Raw genomic sequence first — 20,830 nt, 5'->3', positions numbered from 1 at the left:
AGCAGAAGCCGGAACCCGCCAAAGTAGAGGCGGTATCCCAGTGGCCTACCCCGACGACCAAAACCCAGGTGTTAGCCTTCTTAGGGACAGCAGGGTATTATCGGAAGTTTGTCCCCAATTATAGTGCCCTGGCCAAACCCCTCACTGACCTGACCCGTAAAAACCTTCCCCGCCAAGTAACCTGGACCCCGGAGTGTGAGCAGGCATTCCAAAACTTGAAAGATGCACTTGTTAATGCCCCTGTCTTGGCCGCTCCCAATCCAACTAAACGTTTTCTTGTCCACACAGACGCTTCTATGTTTGGATTGGGGGCAGTATTAAGCCAAGTCGGGGCCGATGGCGGAGAACATCCCGTGGCTTACATCAGTCGCAAACTTTTACCCCGGGAAGTAAGCTACGCCGCCATCGAGAAGGAATGCCTGGCTGTGGTGTGGGCCTTGAAGAAATTGCAACCCTATTTGTATGGACAGGCTTTTTCGCTGCTCACGGATCACAACCCGTTAGTCTGGCTGAACCGGGTGGCTGGGGACAATGCCAGGCTGCTGCGCTGGAGTTTGGCGCTACAGCCTTTTGACTTTAACATTCAATACCGCCCGGGTAAGCAAAATGGAAACGCCGACGGGTTGTCGCGACAAACTGATCTGGAGAAATGATCCGTGAGCACCCCGGTCATCCCCAAGCCGATCCGTGTGGGATCAGACTGTGTATGCCGGCTTGTGGGCAAGGGGGAGCAGTGTAGCGGAATGCAGTAAGCCTGTCCTGCAAAATGCCTGTGTGACTGTGTCCGTATAATTTTTCCCTATGTTAAAATTGCTGTTCGTCTGTTTATTATGTGAATTATATGTTATTCGGTAGTTTCCATCCGTACTATATACTTATGGAAACTACCGAACGGAGGGGCCACCCCGGAGAGAAGTGTGCCAGCAATTAAGGCTCACATTCTTCCCCAAACCACAAGTTAACCGGCATTAACATTGTATCTGGGTGGCCGCCATTCGACATGCGTACACGTGGCGGCGGCCATCTTACGCATGAAAATCCCAGCGGTGTTTGGTCGTCGAGTGCCTGGAACTCAAATCGGACACTCAGACAACCAAACACCGCTGAGACCTCCAGAGCTCCGTAACGGCCGAACGGAGAGACATAACGAATCCCCATTCGGTAGTAATAAAGTACCGAATGAGGGAATCACTATCTAGGTGAATGTAAATGTGGATGGCAATTGTAAATGTCTATTTTAACTACCGAACGGAGACCGACCGCAGGGCCCATTCTCATGGAACCCTTTTCGGATACCAACTCGTGTGCGGTCGGTCAAACTTCACTTGCCGGTAACTGCCGAACCCCTGGTCCGATCTGGGTGAATTTTGGATATTATATTCACCCAGATCAGGGCTACCCAGCGGTACCCTGATATTAAAGCTATATGATATTTTAGAGGTACATCCAAGTTTGGGGTAAACTACTGTACCACTTAAGGGGATTATGACACACTCTGAGGGGAGGAGATGTGTGGGAGGTAACAAGAATGTTATTGGTTACTATCATAATTGCTGTAGTTCCCTCCCTTGCATGGGAGCAGGCTTTATAAGAAACCCTGGAATAAACGATTGCTAGTTCTACTCCTGAAACTGTGTGTCGTCCAGTTATTGGGAGTGCTGTGGGGATATTGCTGTACCGTTTTACCGGCTGGAAACTCTGCTGTGGATTTACTAATGACTTGTTCCTGAGCCCTCCTTGGATCTAAAGTGGAGAATAGCTGCGAGAAATCAGCCCTCCGCTACAATGCGTTTAGGCGATAATCCCCTTTTCCATAGACAGGCACAGCTACTGCAGAACATCAGAACTCACGAGCTGGATACGAAATAACACTCCGAACTGGAACAGCTGAACAAGAAAAGCATACAATCGGCTTACACTCTTGGCAGTCAGCTTACAATCCAATCCCCCCCAAGAACGAGACGACACTTCATTTTGAGGGTTAAGCAGGAACTCAAGACTGGGACACCCAGTCTGGCTTTTATTACCAACAAGTACATACAGGACACTCCCAGGGGGAGGATGAAATTAACCAATCACATGGATGTACCTCCCACACATTTCCTCCCCTTAGATTAACACTTAACACAATTATACTGTACACCTTTTTCCCCAATTCCTGGATGTACCCCAAATACATAGGCTACACCTCCAAAACAGGTATCCCCTGATAGCCCTTATTCAGGGGGACAACATATGCAAGAATCAGCCCATTCGGATAAATGGTTCAGGAGTTATGGAACTTTAAAGTATTGACCGACCGCATAGGTAAAGTATCCGAAATCAGTTCCATGCATTTTGGCCCTGCGGTCGGTCACAAACAAGGGAATGAAAACAGGCGAATTGCCTGTGTTATAGAGCCTGGAGAGGGTTTGAATGGATTCCCTTGTTTGTGGGGTTCTTTCTACCGAACGGCTGGTCATTCGGTAGTTTCCATACGAATTTATGGAAGTATGGAGGTCTCAGCGGTGTTTGCCTAGTCAAGTGTCCGATTTTAGTTCCAGACACTCGACGGCAAAACACCGCTGTTCGGTAGTTTAAGATGGCCGCCGCCACGTGGTTGTTTCCTGAATGGCGGCCACCCAGAGGACACAGAACACATTACATGATTGCCAATTACCCGTTTGCAACATTGTTGCAAACGGTAATTGGAGGCACACTTAGTCCTGGGTGGTCTGGTTGTTCGGTAGTTTCCTCCATACAATGAATGGAGTGATTCTACCGAACAATCAGAGGAATGCTGTACATATATATAACCCAGGTAACTGCATACAAAAATACATACATGACATGAAAGTATTAAAGGCAGGATTACTGTACTACGCTCCACAGTCTTAAAGGGACAGTAGTCCCAAAATGTCCATTGCTGATTTTAAAGGGCCAGTAGCAGCAATACAAATTAGTACATGCCCAAATATAGTCTTTAAAGTGCAATATGTCCAGGGGCCATAGTCAGCGGGCAGGAGGCTAGCAGCCAGGCCTCTCCAGTTCACAGTGGCGAAGCTGGTTTCGCCACATTTCTCCCCTTTGTCAATTAGACTAACAGGGTACCTGACTTTCTGCCGGTCAGTGCCCTGGTTAGTCCAGCAACCCACCCACGAAACAGAAATAACAGAGCAGCCCACCCACACTAACCGGTTACTACATCTGGGTGAGGAAGGATTTTGTCCAAGTTCTGGTGTTTCACCACTGCTGGGTGGGAGACGGGTAGGCTGCCTTGGTGGGTTGCTGAGGGGGCAGAGACCAGCGGTACTCTGTCCTGTTGCCAGCCCTACCACGGGAGTAGTCTGGTGGGCGCCTGGTTGCTGGATACTGGCTGTCTCCCCTTTAGGTGCACAGCTCGACTGCCGGAGGGGGAGACCGACTGTCTCCCCTTTGGATCCATCACACTGAGGCTGGGGAACAGGACCGACCGTCCCTATCCCTTGTGCTGTAAGTGCAGAGACTACGGTCCCATCTGCACAGTTGTGGGGCTTAACATCTCCCCTTGGTGGATTAGGTTGCCGTGGGAGAGAGGGTGTAACAAGTTCCTCTCTCTGGATGGCAAACTGCCGCTGGGGAGAAAGGATGGCACCTTCTGCTCCCTGAGGTACACACTGCCGCTGGGGAGGAAGGACGCTGCTCTCCTCTCCCTTCACCTCACACTGCCTTCCTGGCACATCACTTTGTTGCTGGGGGGCAGGAACAACAACCTCTGCCCCCTGTAACTCAGCCTGCCGCTGGGGAGGATGGACGACACCATCAGCTCCCGGAGACACACACTGCCGCTGGGGAGGGAGGACGCTGCTCTCCTCTCCCTTTACTTCACACTGCCTTCCTGGCATATCACTCTTCTGCTGGGGGGCAGGAACAACCACCTCTGCCCCCTGTAACTCAGCCTGTTGCTGGGGAGGAAGGACGACACCTTCATCTCCCTGGGACACACACTGCCGCTGGGGAGGAAGGACGGCACCTTCAGCTCCCTGAGGTACAATCTGCCGCTGGGGAGGAAGGACGACACCTTCACCTCCCTGGGGTACACACTGCCGCTGGGGAGGAAGGACGACACCTTCATCTCCCTGGGGTTGCTCACAGGACCAGTCTATGAGGACCCCTACTTCGGGTTCTTCCTGCCGCCTCAGGGGGGGGCGGCTAACCTCCTCGGATGCAGCCTCTACTCTGCTGCTGTACCACTCTTCCTGCTCATCATACTCTTCGTCCATCTTTGAGTTTTGCTCAGCCATGACCTGGTTCCAGATCCCCTGGAATGTGTCCATGGATATATAACCCCCATACTGGGCCACTTGCTGCCTCACCTTGGCCATAAAATCATCTTCAGCGTCAGAGCCTTCCATACTTGTCTGCTCCAAGTCGCTGGATACCTCTGCTACCTCGGGTACTGCTGGTTGCTGTTGGGCGGGAGGACCGGTTGTCTCTTCCCAGGCCTCATTGATGAGTCGCAGGTAATCCCCCTCCAGGTTCCATTCCTGGTTAACCAAATATCGTAGGTCTGCCTCGAGGTCAATAGCGCCAAAGAGACCCAGCATGTTCTCTCGGATGCCGTACAGGTCCCAAAAACGATAGTCGGTATCTTCCCCAAAGTCCTCGTCACCACTATTATTCCAAAATCGACCGGGGCCAGTGTAATCTCCGCCTTCTGGGAACTCATACTCTGCCATCCTGGGGACACACTGAGCCGCGTACCACTGTAGCGCCTGGTATGCGTCGTCGAGCACCAGTTCTGCGTATACTAGAATCTCGAGTCTAGTCACCCACTTTTCTGTGGTCTGTTTTCTCAGGAGGGGCATCCGCTCTGCCATTCTAGCCAGAATTCGCTGCCTTCTGCTGCGGCGCTGATCCCCTCGTGAATACTGTACTTCCTCTAGGGCTTCGTCCCACAATTTGGCTCTGACAGTCTCTCTGTACATCAACATGTTCTCCTCTGAGACTGCTCCAGACTCCAGGACGTAATCGTCCAATCTAACTTGAAACTTCTCCTCCATTTTCTGAGTTCCTTCGTAGATAGGGTCGCTGTACGGATACTAGCGTTGCCCTCAATTTGTAATCCAAAAAATGGTGTTGTCTGTAGCTGTCCCTCTGGTTGTAGGAACGATCCCGCCGCTTGCCACCAATTGTAACGGACCGTTTCAGCATACAAGGGGAAAAATGCGTTTAGGCGATAATCCCCTTTTCCATAGACAGGCACAGCTACTGCAGAACATCAGAACTCACGAGCTGGATACGAAATAACACTCCGAACTGGAACAGCTGAACAAGAAAAGCATACAATCGGCTTACACTCTTGGCAGTCAGCTTACAATCCAATCCCCCCCAAGAACGAGACGACACTTCATTTTGAGGGTTAAGCAGGAACTCAAGACTGGGACACCCAGTCTGGCTTTTATTACCAACAAGTACATACAGGACACTCCCAGGGGGAGGATGAAATTAACCAATCACATGGATGTACCTCCCACACATTTCCTCCCCTTAGATTAACACTTAACACAATTATACTGTACACCTTTTTCCCCAATTCCTGGATGTACCCCAAATACATAGGCTACACCTCCAAAACAGGTATCCCCTGATAGCCCTTATTCAGGGGGACAACATATGCAAGAATCAGCCCATTCGGATAAATGGTTCAGGAGTTATGGAACTTTAAAGTATTGACCGACCGCATGGGTAAAGTATCCGAAATCAGTTCCATGCATTTTGGCCCTGCGGTCGGTCACAAACAAGGGAATGAAAACAGGCGAATTGCCTGTGTTATAGAGCCTGGAGAGGGTTTGAATGGATTCCCTTGTTTGTGGGGTTCTTTCTACCGAACGGCTGGTCATTCGGTAGTTTCCATACGAATTTCTGGAAGTATGGAGGTCTCAGCGGTGTTTGCCTAGTCAAGTGTCCGATTTTAGTTCCAGACACTCGACGGCAAAACACCGCTGTTCGGTAGTTTAAGATGGCCGCCGCCACGTGGTTGTTTCCTGAATGGCGGCCACCCAGAGGACACAGAACACATTACATGATTGCCAATTACCCGTTTGCAACATTGTTGCAAACGGTAATTGGAGGCACACTTAGTCCTGGGTGGTCTGGTTGTTCGGTAGTTTCCTCCATACAATGAATGGAGTGATTCTACCGAACAATCAGAGGAATGCTGTACATATATATAACCCAGGTAACTGCATACAAAAATACATACATGACATGAAAGTATTAAAGGCAGGATTACTGTACTACGCTCCACAGTCTTAAAGGGACAGTAGTCCCAAAATGTCCATTGCTGATTTTAAAGGGCCAGTAGCAGCAATACAAATTAGTACATGCCCAAATATAGTCTTTAAAGTGCAATATGTCCAGGGGCCATAGTCAGCGGGCAGGAGGCTAGCAGCCAGGCCTCTCCAGTTCACAGTGGCGAAGCTGGTTTCGCCACAATGGGATACTATAATACTGACACACAGTGCATCATGGGATACTATAATACTGACACACAATGCATCATGGGATACTATAATACTGACACACCGTGCATCATGGGATACTATAATACTGACACACAGTGCATCATGGGATACTATAATACTGACACACAGTGCATCATGGGATATTATAATACTGACACACAATGCATCATGGGATATTATAATACTGACACACAGTGCATCATGGGATAATATAATACTGACACACAGTGCATCATGGGATAATATAATACTGACACACAGTGCATCATGGGATACTATAATACTGACACACAATGCATCATGGGATACTATAATACTGACACACAGTGCATCATGGGATATTATAATACTGACACACAGTGCATCATGGGATATTATAATACTGACACACAGTGCATCATGGGATACTATAATACTGACACACAGTGCATCATGGGATATTATACTGACACACAGTGCATCATGGGATATTATAATACTGACACACAGTGCATCATGGGATACTATAATACTGACACACAGTGCATCATGGGATAATATAATACTGACACACAGTGCATCATGGGATACTATAATACTGACACACAGTGCATCATGGGATACTATAATACTGACACACAGTGCATCATGGGATAATATAATACTGACACACAGTGCATCATGGGATATTATAATACTGACACACAGTGCATCATGGGATACTATAATACTGACACACAGTGCATCATGGGATACTATAATACTGACACACAGTGCATCATGGGATACTATAATACTGACACACAGTGCATCATGGGATACTATAATACTGACACACAGTGCATCATGGGATAATATAATACTGACACACAGTGCATCATGGGATATTATAATACTGACACACAGTGCATCATGGGATACTATAATACTGACACACAGTGCATCATGGGATAATATAATACTGACACACAGTGCATCATGGGATACTATAATACTGACACACAGTGCATCATGGGATACTATAATACTGACACACAGTGCATCATGGGATAATATAATACTGACACACAGTGCATCATGGGATATTATAATACTGACACACAGTGCATCATGGGATACTATAATACTGACACACAGTGCATCATGGGATATTATAATACTGACACACAATGCATCATGGGGTATTATAATACTGACACACAGTGCATCATGGGATAATATAATACTGACACACAGTGCATCATGGGATAATATAATACTGACACACAGTGCATCATGGGATAATATAATACTGACACACAGTGCATCATGGGATATTATAATACTGACACACAGTGCATCATGGGATATTATAATACTGACACACAGTGCATCATGGGATACTATAATACTGACACACAGTGCATCATGGGATAATATAATACTGACACACAATGCATCATGGGATATTATAATACTGACACACAGTGCATCATGGGATATTATAATACTGACACACAGTGCATCATGGGATAATATAATACTGACACACAGTGCATCATGGGATATTATAATACTGACACACAATGCATCATGGGATATTATAATACTGACACACAGTGCATCATGGGATATTATAATACTGACACACAGTGCATCATGGGATACTATAATACTGACACACAGTGCATCATGGGATACTATAATACTGACACACAGTGCATCATGGGATATTATAATACTGACACACAGTGCATCATGGGATACTATAATACTGACACACAGTGCATCATGGGATATTATAATACTGACACACAATGCATCATGGGATATTATAATACTGACACACAGTGCATCATGGGATAATATAATACTGACACACAGTGCATCATGGGATAATATAATACTGACACACAGTGCATCATGGGATAATATAATACTGACACACAGTGCATCATGGGATATTATAATACTGACACACAGTGCATCATGGGATATTATAATACTGACACACAGTGCATCATGGGATACTATAATACTGACACACAGTGCATCATGGGATAATATAATACTGACACACAATGCATCATGGGATATTATAATACTGACACACAGTGCATCATGGGATATTATAATACTGACACACAGTGCATCATGGGATAATATAATACTGACACACAGTGCATCATGGGATAATATAATACTGACACACAGTGCATCATGGGATAATATAATACTGACACACAGTGCATCATGGGATACTATAATACTGACACACAGTGCATCATGGGATAATATAATACTGACACACAATGCATCATGGGATATTATAATACTGACACACAGTGCATCATGGGATAATATAATACTGACACACAGTGCATCATGGGATAATATAATACTGACACACATGCATCATGGGATATTATAATACTGACACACAGTGCATCATGGGATAATATAATACTGACACACAGTGCATCATGGGATACTATAATACTGACACACAGTGCATCATGGGATAATATAATACTGACACACAGTGCATCATGGGATAATATAATACTGACACACAGTGCATCATGGGATATTATAATACTGACACAATGCATCATGGGATATTATAATACTGACACACAGTGCATCATGGGATAATATAATACTGACACACAGTGCATCATGGGATACTATAATACTGACACACAGTGCATCATGGGATATTATAATACTGACACACAGTGCATCATGGGATAATATAATACTGACACACAGTGCATCATGGGATAATATAATACTGACACACAGTGCATCATGGGATATTATAATACTGACACACAGTGCATCATGGGATATTATAATACTGACACACAATGCATCATGGGATATTATAATACTGACACACAGTGCATCATGGGATATTATAATACTGACACACAGTGCATCATGGGATACTATAATACTGACACACAGTGCATCATGGGATACTATAATACTGACACACAGTGCATCATGGGATATTATAATACTGACACACAGTGCATCATGGGATATTATAATACTGACACACAATGCATCATGGGATACTATAATACTGACACACCGTGCATCATGGGATACTATAATACTGACACACAGTGCATCATGGGATACTATAATACTGACACACAGTGCATCATGGGATATTATAATACTGACACACAATGCATCATGGGATATTATAATACTGACACACAGTGCATCATGGGATAATATAATACTGACACACAGTGCATCATGGGATAATATAATACTGACACACAGTGCATCATGGGATATTATAATACTGACACACAGTGCATCATGGGATATTATAATACTGACACACAGTGCATCATGGGATATTATAATACTGACACACAGTGCATCATGGGATATTATAATACTGACACACAGTGCATCATGGGATATTATAATACTGACACACAGTGCATCATGGGATATTATAATACTGACACACAGTGCATCATGGGATATTATAATACTGACACACAGTGCATCATGGGATATTATAATACTGACACACAGTGCATCATGGGATAATATAATACTGACACACAGTGCATCATGGGATATTATAATACTGACACACAATGCATCATGGGATATTATAATACTGACACACAGTGCATCATGGGATAATATAATACTGACACACAGTGCATCATGGGATAATATAATACTGACACACAGTGCATCATGGGATATTATAATACTGACACACAGTGCATCATGGGATATTATAATACTGACACACAGTGCATCATGGGATAATATAATACTGACACACAGTGCATCATGGGATAATATAATACTGACACACAGTGCATCATGGGATATTATAATACTGACACACAGTGCATCATGGGATATTATAATACTGACACACAGTGCATCATGGGATAATATAATACTGACACACAGTGCATCATGGGATAATATAATACTGACACACAGTGCATCATGGGATATTATAATACTGACACACAGTGCATCATGGGATATTATAATACTGACACACAGTGCATCATGGGATATTATAATACTGACACACAGTGCATCATGGGATATTATAATACTGACACACAGTGCATCATGGGATATTATAATACTGACACACAGTGCATCATGGGATATTATAATACTGACACACAGTGCATCATGGGATATTATAATACTGACACACAGTGCATCATGGGATATTATAATACTGACACACAGTGCATCATGGGATAATATAATACTGACACACAGTGCATCATGGGATAATATAATACTGACACACAGTGCATCATGGGATAATATAATACTGACACACAGTGCATCATGGGATACTATAATACTGACACACAGTGCATCATGGGATAATATAATACTGACACACAGTGCATCATGGGATATATAATACTGACACACAGTGCATCATGGGATATTATAATACTGACACAATGCATCATGGGATATTATAATACTGACACACAGTGCATCATGGGATACTATAATACTGACACACAGTGCATCATGGGATACTATAATACTGACACACAGTGCATCATGGGATATTATAATACTGACACACAATGCATCATGGGATATTATAATACTGACACACAGTGCATCATGGGATAATATAATACTGACACACAGTGCATCATGGGATACTATAATACTGACACACAGTGCATCATGGGATATTATAATACTGACACACAGTGCATCATGGGATATTATAATACTGACACACAGTGCATCATGGGATAATATAATACTGACACACAGTGCATCATGGGATATTATAATACTGACACACAGTGCATCATGGGATATTATAATACTGACACACAGTGCATCATGGGATATTATAATACTGACACACAGTGCATCATGGGATATTATAATACTGACACACAGTGCATCATGGGATATTATAATACTGACACACAGTGCATCATGGGATATTATAATACTGACACACAGTGCATCATGGGATATTATAATACTGACACACAGTGCATCATGGGATACTATAATACTGACACACAGTGCATCATGGGATATTATAATACTGACACACAGTGCATCATGGGATATTATAATACTGACACACAGTGCATCATGGGATATTATAATACTGACACACAGTGCATCATGGGATACTATAATACTGACACACAGTGCATCATGGGATACTATAATACTGACACACAGTGCATCATGGGATATTATAATACTGACACACAGTGCATCATGGGATATTATAATACTGACACAGTGCATCATGGGATATTATAATACTGACACACAGTGCATCATGGGATATTATAATACTGACACACAGTGCATCATGGGATAATATAATACTGACACACAGTGCATCATGGGATACTATAATACTGACACACAGTGCATCATGGGATAATATAATACTGACACACAATGCATCATGGGATAATATAATACTGACACACAATGCATCATGGGATAATATAATACTGACACACAGTGCATCATGGGATACTATAATACTGACACACAGTGCATCATGGGATACTATAATACTGACACACAGTGCATCATGGGATATTATAATACTGACACACAGTGCATCATGGGATAATATAATACTGACACACAGTGCATCATGGGATATTATAATACTGACACACAGTGCATCATGGGATATTATAATACTGACACACAATGCATCATGGGATATTATAATACTGACACAATGCATCATGGGATAATATAATACTGACACACAGTGCATCATGGGATAATATAATACTGACACACAGTGCATCATGGGATACTATAATACTGACACACAATGCATCATGGGATAATATAATACTGACATACAGTGCATCATGGGATAATATAATACTGACACACAGTGCATCATGGGATAATATAATACTGACACACAGTGCATCATGGGATAATATAATACTGACACACAGTGCATCATGGGATACTATAATACTGACACACAATGCATCATGGGATAGTATAATACTGACACACAGTGCATCATGGGATAATATAATACTGACACACAGTGCATCATGGGATACTATAATACTGACACACAGTGCATCATGGGATAATATAATACTGACACACAGTGCATCATGGGATACTATAATACTGAAACACAATGCATCATGGGATAATATAATACTGACATACAGTGCATCATGGGATACTATATGTTGTAGTAGGAGTTACAACTCCCATGGCACTTTACATACCTTTAGAATGACAAAGCATGATGGAAGTTGTAATTTTAAAACATCTGGGGTTCCTTTTTAGCATCACGATTTCGAGTGTAGGTTGCTTGTGTTTTTTCACCCAGAAGTGCATAACTTTACATTTCTCTACATGAAATTTTATATTCCATTTACATAGGGGCATTATTACAAAGGGCATTACAGGGGTAATATAATACTGATATGGGGTAATTACAGTGTTTAGGGTATTACAGGGGTAGTATAATACCGATATAGGGTAGTTATAGTGATATATGGTATTACAGGTGTAATATAATACTGCTATAGGGTCATTATAGTGATATAGGGTGTTACAGGGGTAATATAATACTAACAATGGGTATCACAGGGGTAAGTATAATGCTGATATATGGTAATTATAGGGTATTACGGGGGTAATTTAATACTAACAATGGGTATCACAGGGGTAATATAATACTGATACATGGTAATTATAGGGTATTACGGGGGTAATTTAATACTAACAATGGGTATCACAGGGGTAAGTATAATACTGATACATGGTAATTATAGGGTATTACGGGGGTAATCTACTTACAATGGGTATCACAGGGGTAATGTAATACTGATACATGGTCATTATAGGGTATTACGGGGGTAATATACTTACAATGGGTATCACAGGGGTAAGTATAATACTGATACATGGTAATTATAGGGTATTACGGGGGTAATTTAATACTAACAATGGGTATCAAAGGGGTAAGTATAATACTGATACATGGTAATTATAGGGTATTACGGGGGTAATCTACTTACAATGGGTATCACAGGGGTAATGTAATACTGATACATGGTCATTATAGGGTATTACGGGGGTAATATACTTACAATGGGTATCACAGGGGTAAGTATAATGCTGATATATGGTAATTATAGGGTATTACGGGGGTAATATAATACTTACAATGGGTATCACAGGGGTAATGTAATACTGATACATGGTAATTATAGGGTATTACGGGGGTAATATACTTACAATGGGTATCACAGGGGTAGTATAATACTGATACATGGTAATTATAGGGTATTACGGGGGTAATATAATACTTACAATGGGTATCACAGGGGTAATATAATACTGATACATGGTAATTATAGGGTAACTAACTGTAACAATGCAATGATTTGTGGACCCAGGACATACTTGAAAACGAGAGAAATCTCAATGTATCTTTCCTGGTAAAATATTTTATAAATAAATAAATAAATAAATAATTATAGGGTATTACGGGGGTAATCTACTTACAATGGGTATCACTGGGGTAATGTAATCCTGATACATGGTAATTATAGGGTATTACAGGGGTAATATACTTACAATGGGTATCACAGGGGTAGTATAATACTGATACATGATAATTATAGAGTATTATGGGGGTAATATAATACTTACAATGGGTATCACAGGGGTAATATATTACTGATACATGGTAATCATAGGGTATTACGGGGGTAATAAAATACTAACAATGGGTATCACAGGGGTAATATAATACTGATACATGGTAATTATAGGGTATTACGGGGGTAATATAACACTTACAATGGGTATCACAGGGGTAATAAAATACTGATACATGGTAATTATAGGGTATTAGGGGGGTAATATAATACAATGGGTATCACAGGGGTAGTATAATACTGATACATGGTAATTATAGGGTATTACGGGGGTAATATAATACTTACAATGGGTATCACAGGGATAATAAAATACTGATACATGGTAATTATAGGGTATTATGGGGGTAATATAATACTTACAATGGGTATCACAGGGATAATAAAATACTGATATATGGTAATTATAGAGTATTATGGGGGTAATATAATACTTACAATGGGTATCACAGGGGTAATATATTACTGATACATGGTAATTATAGAGTATTATGGGGGTAATATAATACTTACAATGGGTATCACAGGGGTAATATAATACTGATACATGGTAATTATAGGGTATTACGGGGGTAATATACTTACAATGGGTATCACAGGGGTAATAAAATACTGATACATGGTAATTATAGAGTATTATGGGGGTAATATAATACTTACAATGGGTATCACAGGGGTAATATATTACTGATACATGGTAATTATAGAGTATTATGGGGGTAATATAATACTTACAATGGGTATCACAGGGGTAATATAATACTGATACATGGTAATTATAGGGTATTACGGGGGTAATATAACACTTACAATGGGTATCACAGGGGTAATAAAATACTGATACATGGTAATTATAGGGTATTATGGGGGTAATATAATACTTACAATGGGTATCACAGGGGTAATATATTACTGATACATGGTAATTATAGGGTATTATGGGGGTAATATAATACTTACAATGGGTATTACAGGGGTAATATAATACTGATACATGGTAATTATAGAGTATTATGGGGGTAATATAATACTTACAATGGGTATCACAGGGGTAATATATTACTGATACATGGTAATTATAGGGTATTACGGGGGTAATATACTTACAATGGGTATCACAGGGGTAGTATAATACTGATACATGGTAATTATAGGGTATTACGGGAGTAATATAACACTTACAATGGGTATCACAGGGGTAATAAAATACTGATACATGGTAATTATAGGGTATTACGGGGGTAATATAATACTGATACATGGTAATTATAGGGTATTACGGGGGTAATATAATACTGATACATGGTAATTATAGGGTATTACGGGGGTAATATACTTACAATGGGTATCACAGGGGTAATATATTACTGATATATGGTAATCATAGGGTATTACGGGGGTAATATAATACTGATACATGGTAATTATAGGGTATTACGGGGGTAATATAACACTTACAATGGGTATCACAGGGGTAATAAAATACTGATACATGGTAATTATAGGGTATTACGGGGGTAATATAATACTGATACATGGTAATTATAGGGTATTACGGGGGTAATATACTTACAATGGGTATCACAGGGGTAATATATTACTGATATATGGTAATCATAGGGTATTACGGGGGTAATATAATACTGATACATGGTAATTATAGGGTATTACGGGGGTAATATAATACTTACTTACAATGGGTATCAGTTGATACATAGACAGCTATTATAATAGATCCAGGAATTCTATTTGCAATGCATTTCTGTAATCTGTAATTTTGGTAGTTATATTCAGTATTTGTCACTATTCACTGTGTAACCCAGGTGCTCCCCATGTAGATCTGTTCCCCCTACCTGTAGCCAGAATCCCCACTTTCCATCAGGAGTTACATGGGTTTTTAGAGAGGAGGGGGGAGGGCGTTTCCAGAAAATGAAATGCCCGTCACATATATGGCTGTTTGTGTTCTAGGCGACAGCGATGTCCGTGGATTGCCAGGGACAGCTTGCCGTGCTGTCAGGGTGAGTGTCTTGTTATTGGTTTCTTTTTATTTGGGCAGTGGATTTCTGTATGAAGAACAATCCCCACGAGAACCCATAGTATGGTGCCCTTCAATCTGAACATGCTCTGTTTTAGAAGGGCTCTGTGTTACCAGCTTGCTTGGGGCAATGTACTGTAATGCTACGTTATTAAAAGTGGTTTATTCATGTCTCTCTGTCTGCTCTTAGCCGTCGTTTTTTATACATTGTGAATCTTGATACCCCAACGGAAGGGCACCGCAAGATATCCCGGCAGAGCAAATGGGACATAGGGACCGTGCAGTGGAACCCCCACGAGAGCTATGCTCACTTTTTTGCTGCTTCTGTAAGTTTAACACGCTACAGCCGGCACTGGCTGAGCTGCACACACACTACACGGCCTGTGCACTTGCTAAGGAAGGGGGGAGCACACACGGTACACGTCCTGTGCACTTGCTAAGGAAGGGGGGAGCACACACAATACATGGCCTGTGCGCTTGCTAAGGAAGGGGGGAGCACACACAATAAACGGCCTGTGCACTTGCTAAGGAAGGGGGGAGCACACACAATACACGGCCTGTGCACTTGCTAAGGAAGGGGGGAGCACACACAATACACGGCCTGTGCACTTGCTAAGGAAGGGGGGAGCACACACAATACACGGCCTGTGCACTTGCTAAGGAAGGGGGGAGCACACACAGTACACGTCCTGTGCACTTGCTAAGGAAGGGGGGAGCACACACAATACATGGCCTGTGCACTTGCTGAGGAAGGGGGGAGCACACACAGTACACGTCATTCTAGCTGGCTGAGGTGGGCACACATAGTACACGGCGTTCTAGCTGGCTGAGGTGGGCACACACAGTACACGGCGTTCTAGCTGGCTGAAGTGGGCACACACAGTACACGTCATTCTAGCTGACTGAGGTGGGCACACACAGTACACGTCATTCTAGCTGGCTGAGGTGGGCACACACAGTACACGGCGTTCTAGCTGGCTGAAGTGGGCACACACAGTACACGTCGTTCTAGCTGTCTGCGGTGGGCACACACAGTACACGTTGTTCTTGATGGCTGAGGTGGGCACAGAATGCACATTGTAACGGCACCCCCAGGCATAAAAGGGGTTCACAGCCGTTTAGTAGATCTTCCCCTTCCAGAGACACAGGCACAGCTACTGTAGACACCAATCCACTAAACCGGAGAAGCATATGAATGCTCTCAACCATACGAATGCTGTAAACAGCCGAGTAGGAAAAACCATACGAATAGGTTTACACTCCTAGCAGTCAAACTGGAACAGCATACAATAAATCCCCCCAAGAACGAGACAAGGCTCCGTTTTGAGGGTCAAGCAGGAACAGACAGAGCTGTGGGTTTATTGTTCTTATACAGGGAGTGCAGAATTATTAGGCAAGTTGTATTTTTGAGGATTAATTTTATTATTGAACAACAACCATGTTCTCAATGAACCCAAAAAACCCATTAATATCAAAGCTGAATATTTTTGGAAGTAGTTTTTAGTTTGTTTTTAGTTATAGCTATTTTAGGGGGATATCTGTGTGTGCAGGTGACTATTACTGTGCATAATTATTAGGCAACTTAACAAAAAACAAATATATACCCATTTCAATTATTTATTTTTACCAGTGAAACCAATATAACATCTCAACATTCACAAATATACATTTCTGACATTCAAAAACATAACAAAAACAAATCAGTGACCAATATAGCCACCTTTCTTTGCAAGGACACTCAAAAGCCTGCCATCCATGGATTCTGTCAGTGTTTTGATCTGTTCACCATCAACATTGCGTGCAGCAGCAACCACAGCCTCCCAGACACTGTTCAGAGAGGTGTACTGTTTTCCCTCCTTGTAAATCTCACATTTGATGATGGACCACAGGTTCTCAATGGGGTTCAGATCAGGTGAACAAGGAGGCCATGTCATTAGATTTTCTTCTTTTATACCCTTTCTTGCCAGCCACGCTGTGGAGTACTTGGACACGTGTGATGGAGCATTGTCCTGCATGAAAATCATGTTTTTCTTGAAGGATGCAGACTTCTTCCTGTACCACTGCTTGAAGAAGGTGTCTTCCAGAAACTGGGAGTTGAGCTTGACTCCATCCTCAACCCGAAAAGGCCCCATAAGCTCATCTTTGATGATACCAGCCCAAACCAGTACTCCACCTCCACCTTGCTGGCGTCTGAGTCGGACTGGAGCTCTCTGCCCTTTACCAATCCATCCATCTGGCCCATCAAGACTCACTCTCATTTCATCAGTCCATAAAACCTTAGAAAAATCAGTCTTGAGATATTTCTTGGCCCTGTCTTGACGTTTCAGCTTGTGTGTCTTGTTCAGTGGTGGTCGTTGTGGCGAAACCAACCTCGCCACTGGGCCCTGGAGAAGCCTGTTTGCTAGCCTCCTACCTACTGACTATGGCCCCTGGGTTATTTGGGGCATATTGTACTGTATATTGCTGCTACTGGCCCTTTTAACAGCATCTATGGACATATTGGGACTTTTGGGACTACTGTCCCTTTAAGATTGTGAAGCATATTCAAGTGTAATGCCTGTAATATTATATATGTATTTATAGATGTGTTAAGTTTATCCTGGGTGATTTGTATGCAGCATTCTGATTGTTCGGTAGAATCACTCCATTCAGTATATTGAGTGAAACTACCGAACAACCAGACCACCCAGGAATGAGTGTGCCTCCAATTACCGTTTGCAACAATGTTGCAAACAGGTAATTGGCAATCAGTGCAGTGTGGTCTTTGTCCTCTGGGTGGCCGCCATTCGGGAAACAAACACGTGGCGGCGGCCATCTTAAACTACCGAACAGCGGTGTTTTGCCGTCGAGTGTCTGGAACTAAAATCGGACACTTGACTAGGCAAACACCGCTGAGACCTCCATACTTCCAGAAATTCGTATGGAAACTACCGAATGACCCGCCGTTCGGTAGAAAGAACCCCATAAACAAGGGAATTCATTCAAACCCTCTCCAGGCTCTATAACACAGGTGTAACGGACCGTTTCACTTACAAGAGGATAAAACCCAGTTTAGGCGATAATCCCCTTTCCAGATGCACAGGCAGCTACTGCAAACACCATTCTCCCGACTGGAACCACACGAACACTGGAACAGCTGAACAAGAAAAGCAGACATCGGCTTACACTCTTGGCAGTCAGCTTACAATCCCATTCCCCCAAAGACCGAGACGACACATCGCTTTGAGGGTTAAGCAAGAACTCTAGACTGGGACACCCAGTCTGGCTTTTATTTCCAACTCACACATACAGGCCACACCCAGGGGGAGGCATAAAAGAACCAATGACATAGATGTTACCTCCCACACATCCCCTCCCCTTAGTGTGACACATAATCCCATTATGCATACAGAGTAAAATATACTTTTACACAACTTTCATAACTTTAAAACCATACATCACATTCACATAAAAATACATATCCACAATCAATCCATTCAGGGGAACAACATATTAAAAAATGGCATGGATCCGACCAGGGGTTTAAAAGTTACTAAAAGTATCTTTTGGGCCTTGGCTTGCAGCATGGCACAATCTGGCCCAAACAGAAGTAAAACATCCCCCACAATGCATCCCGGCTTCCTCCCTTCTGCCCTGGAGATAATTGGAGAAGTAATCCAATTATCTAGGACTAGAGTCAGACTCCATTAACCACATGGTTGCAAAAAGACAGTAAAAGACATAAAATTACATACTGATACATTTAACACATAAAACACACATTTCTACATATCCCCAGTTTAACTGAACACAGAAATACCTACATAATATTTAAGACAGTATTACTGTGATATGTTACAAAGTCTTAAAGGGACATTAGTCCCAAAAGTCCCAATATGTCCATCGCTGATTTTAAAGGGCCAGTAGCAGCAATATAAATTAGTACATGCCCAAATATAGTCTTTAAAATGCAATATGTCCAGGGGCCATAGTCAGCGGGCAGGAGGCTAGCAGCCAGGCCTCTCCAGTTCACAGTGGCGAAGCTGGTTTCGCCACATTTCTCCCCTTTGCCAATTAGACTAACAGGGTACCTGACTTTCTGCCGGTCAGTGCCCTGGTTAGTCCAGCAACCCACCCACAAAACAGAAATAACAGAGCAGCCCACCCACACTAACCGGTTACTACATCTGGGTGAGGAAGGATTTTGTCCAAGTTCTGGTGTTCCACCCCTGCTGGGTGGGAGACGGGTAGGCTGCCTTGGGGGGTTGCTGAGGGGGCAGAGACCAGCGGTACTCTGTCCTGTTGCCAGCACTACCACGGGAGTAGTCTGGTGGGCGTCTGGTTGCTGGAGACTGGCTGTCTCCCCTTTAGGTGCGCAGCTCGACTGCCGGAGGGGGAGACCGACCGTCTCCCCTTTGGATCCATCACACTGAGGCTGGGGAACAGGACCGACCGTCCCTATCCCTTGTGCTGTAAGTGCAGAGACTACGGTCCCATCTGCACAGTTGTGGGGCTTAACGTCTCCCCTTGGTGAGTTAGGCTGCCGCTGGAGAGAGGGTGTAACAAGCTCCTCTCTCTGGACGGTAAACTGCCGCTGGGGAGGGGGGTTAGCAGGCTCCTCTCCCTGCCACTCTCTCTGC

At 42.9% G+C, this 20,830-nt stretch overlaps 1 protein-coding gene across 2 annotated transcripts in view; it reads left to right on the top strand.

Moving 5' to 3' along the window:
* The window catches only part of WDR59 (WD repeat domain 59), a 60,278-nt gene that overhangs the window by 7,379 nt on the left and 32,069 nt on the right, over positions 1-20,830 (top strand). For both annotated transcript variants that reach the window (XM_063438086.1, XM_063438085.1), the window contains exons 2-3: positions 16,145-16,194; positions 16,402-16,537. In XM_063438086.1, the coding sequence (XP_063294156.1) occupies positions 16,145-16,194; positions 16,402-16,537 (186 nt within the window). The remainder of the gene's footprint in view (positions 1-16,144; positions 16,195-16,401; positions 16,538-20,830) is intronic.

Source organism: Pelobates fuscus, chromosome 12, assembly GCF_036172605.1.
Source record: "Pelobates fuscus isolate aPelFus1 chromosome 12, aPelFus1.pri, whole genome shotgun sequence".
NCBI lineage: Eukaryota > Metazoa > Chordata > Amphibia > Anura > Pelobatidae > Pelobates > Pelobates fuscus.
This window is presented reverse-complemented; position numbering and strand designations above follow the sequence as displayed.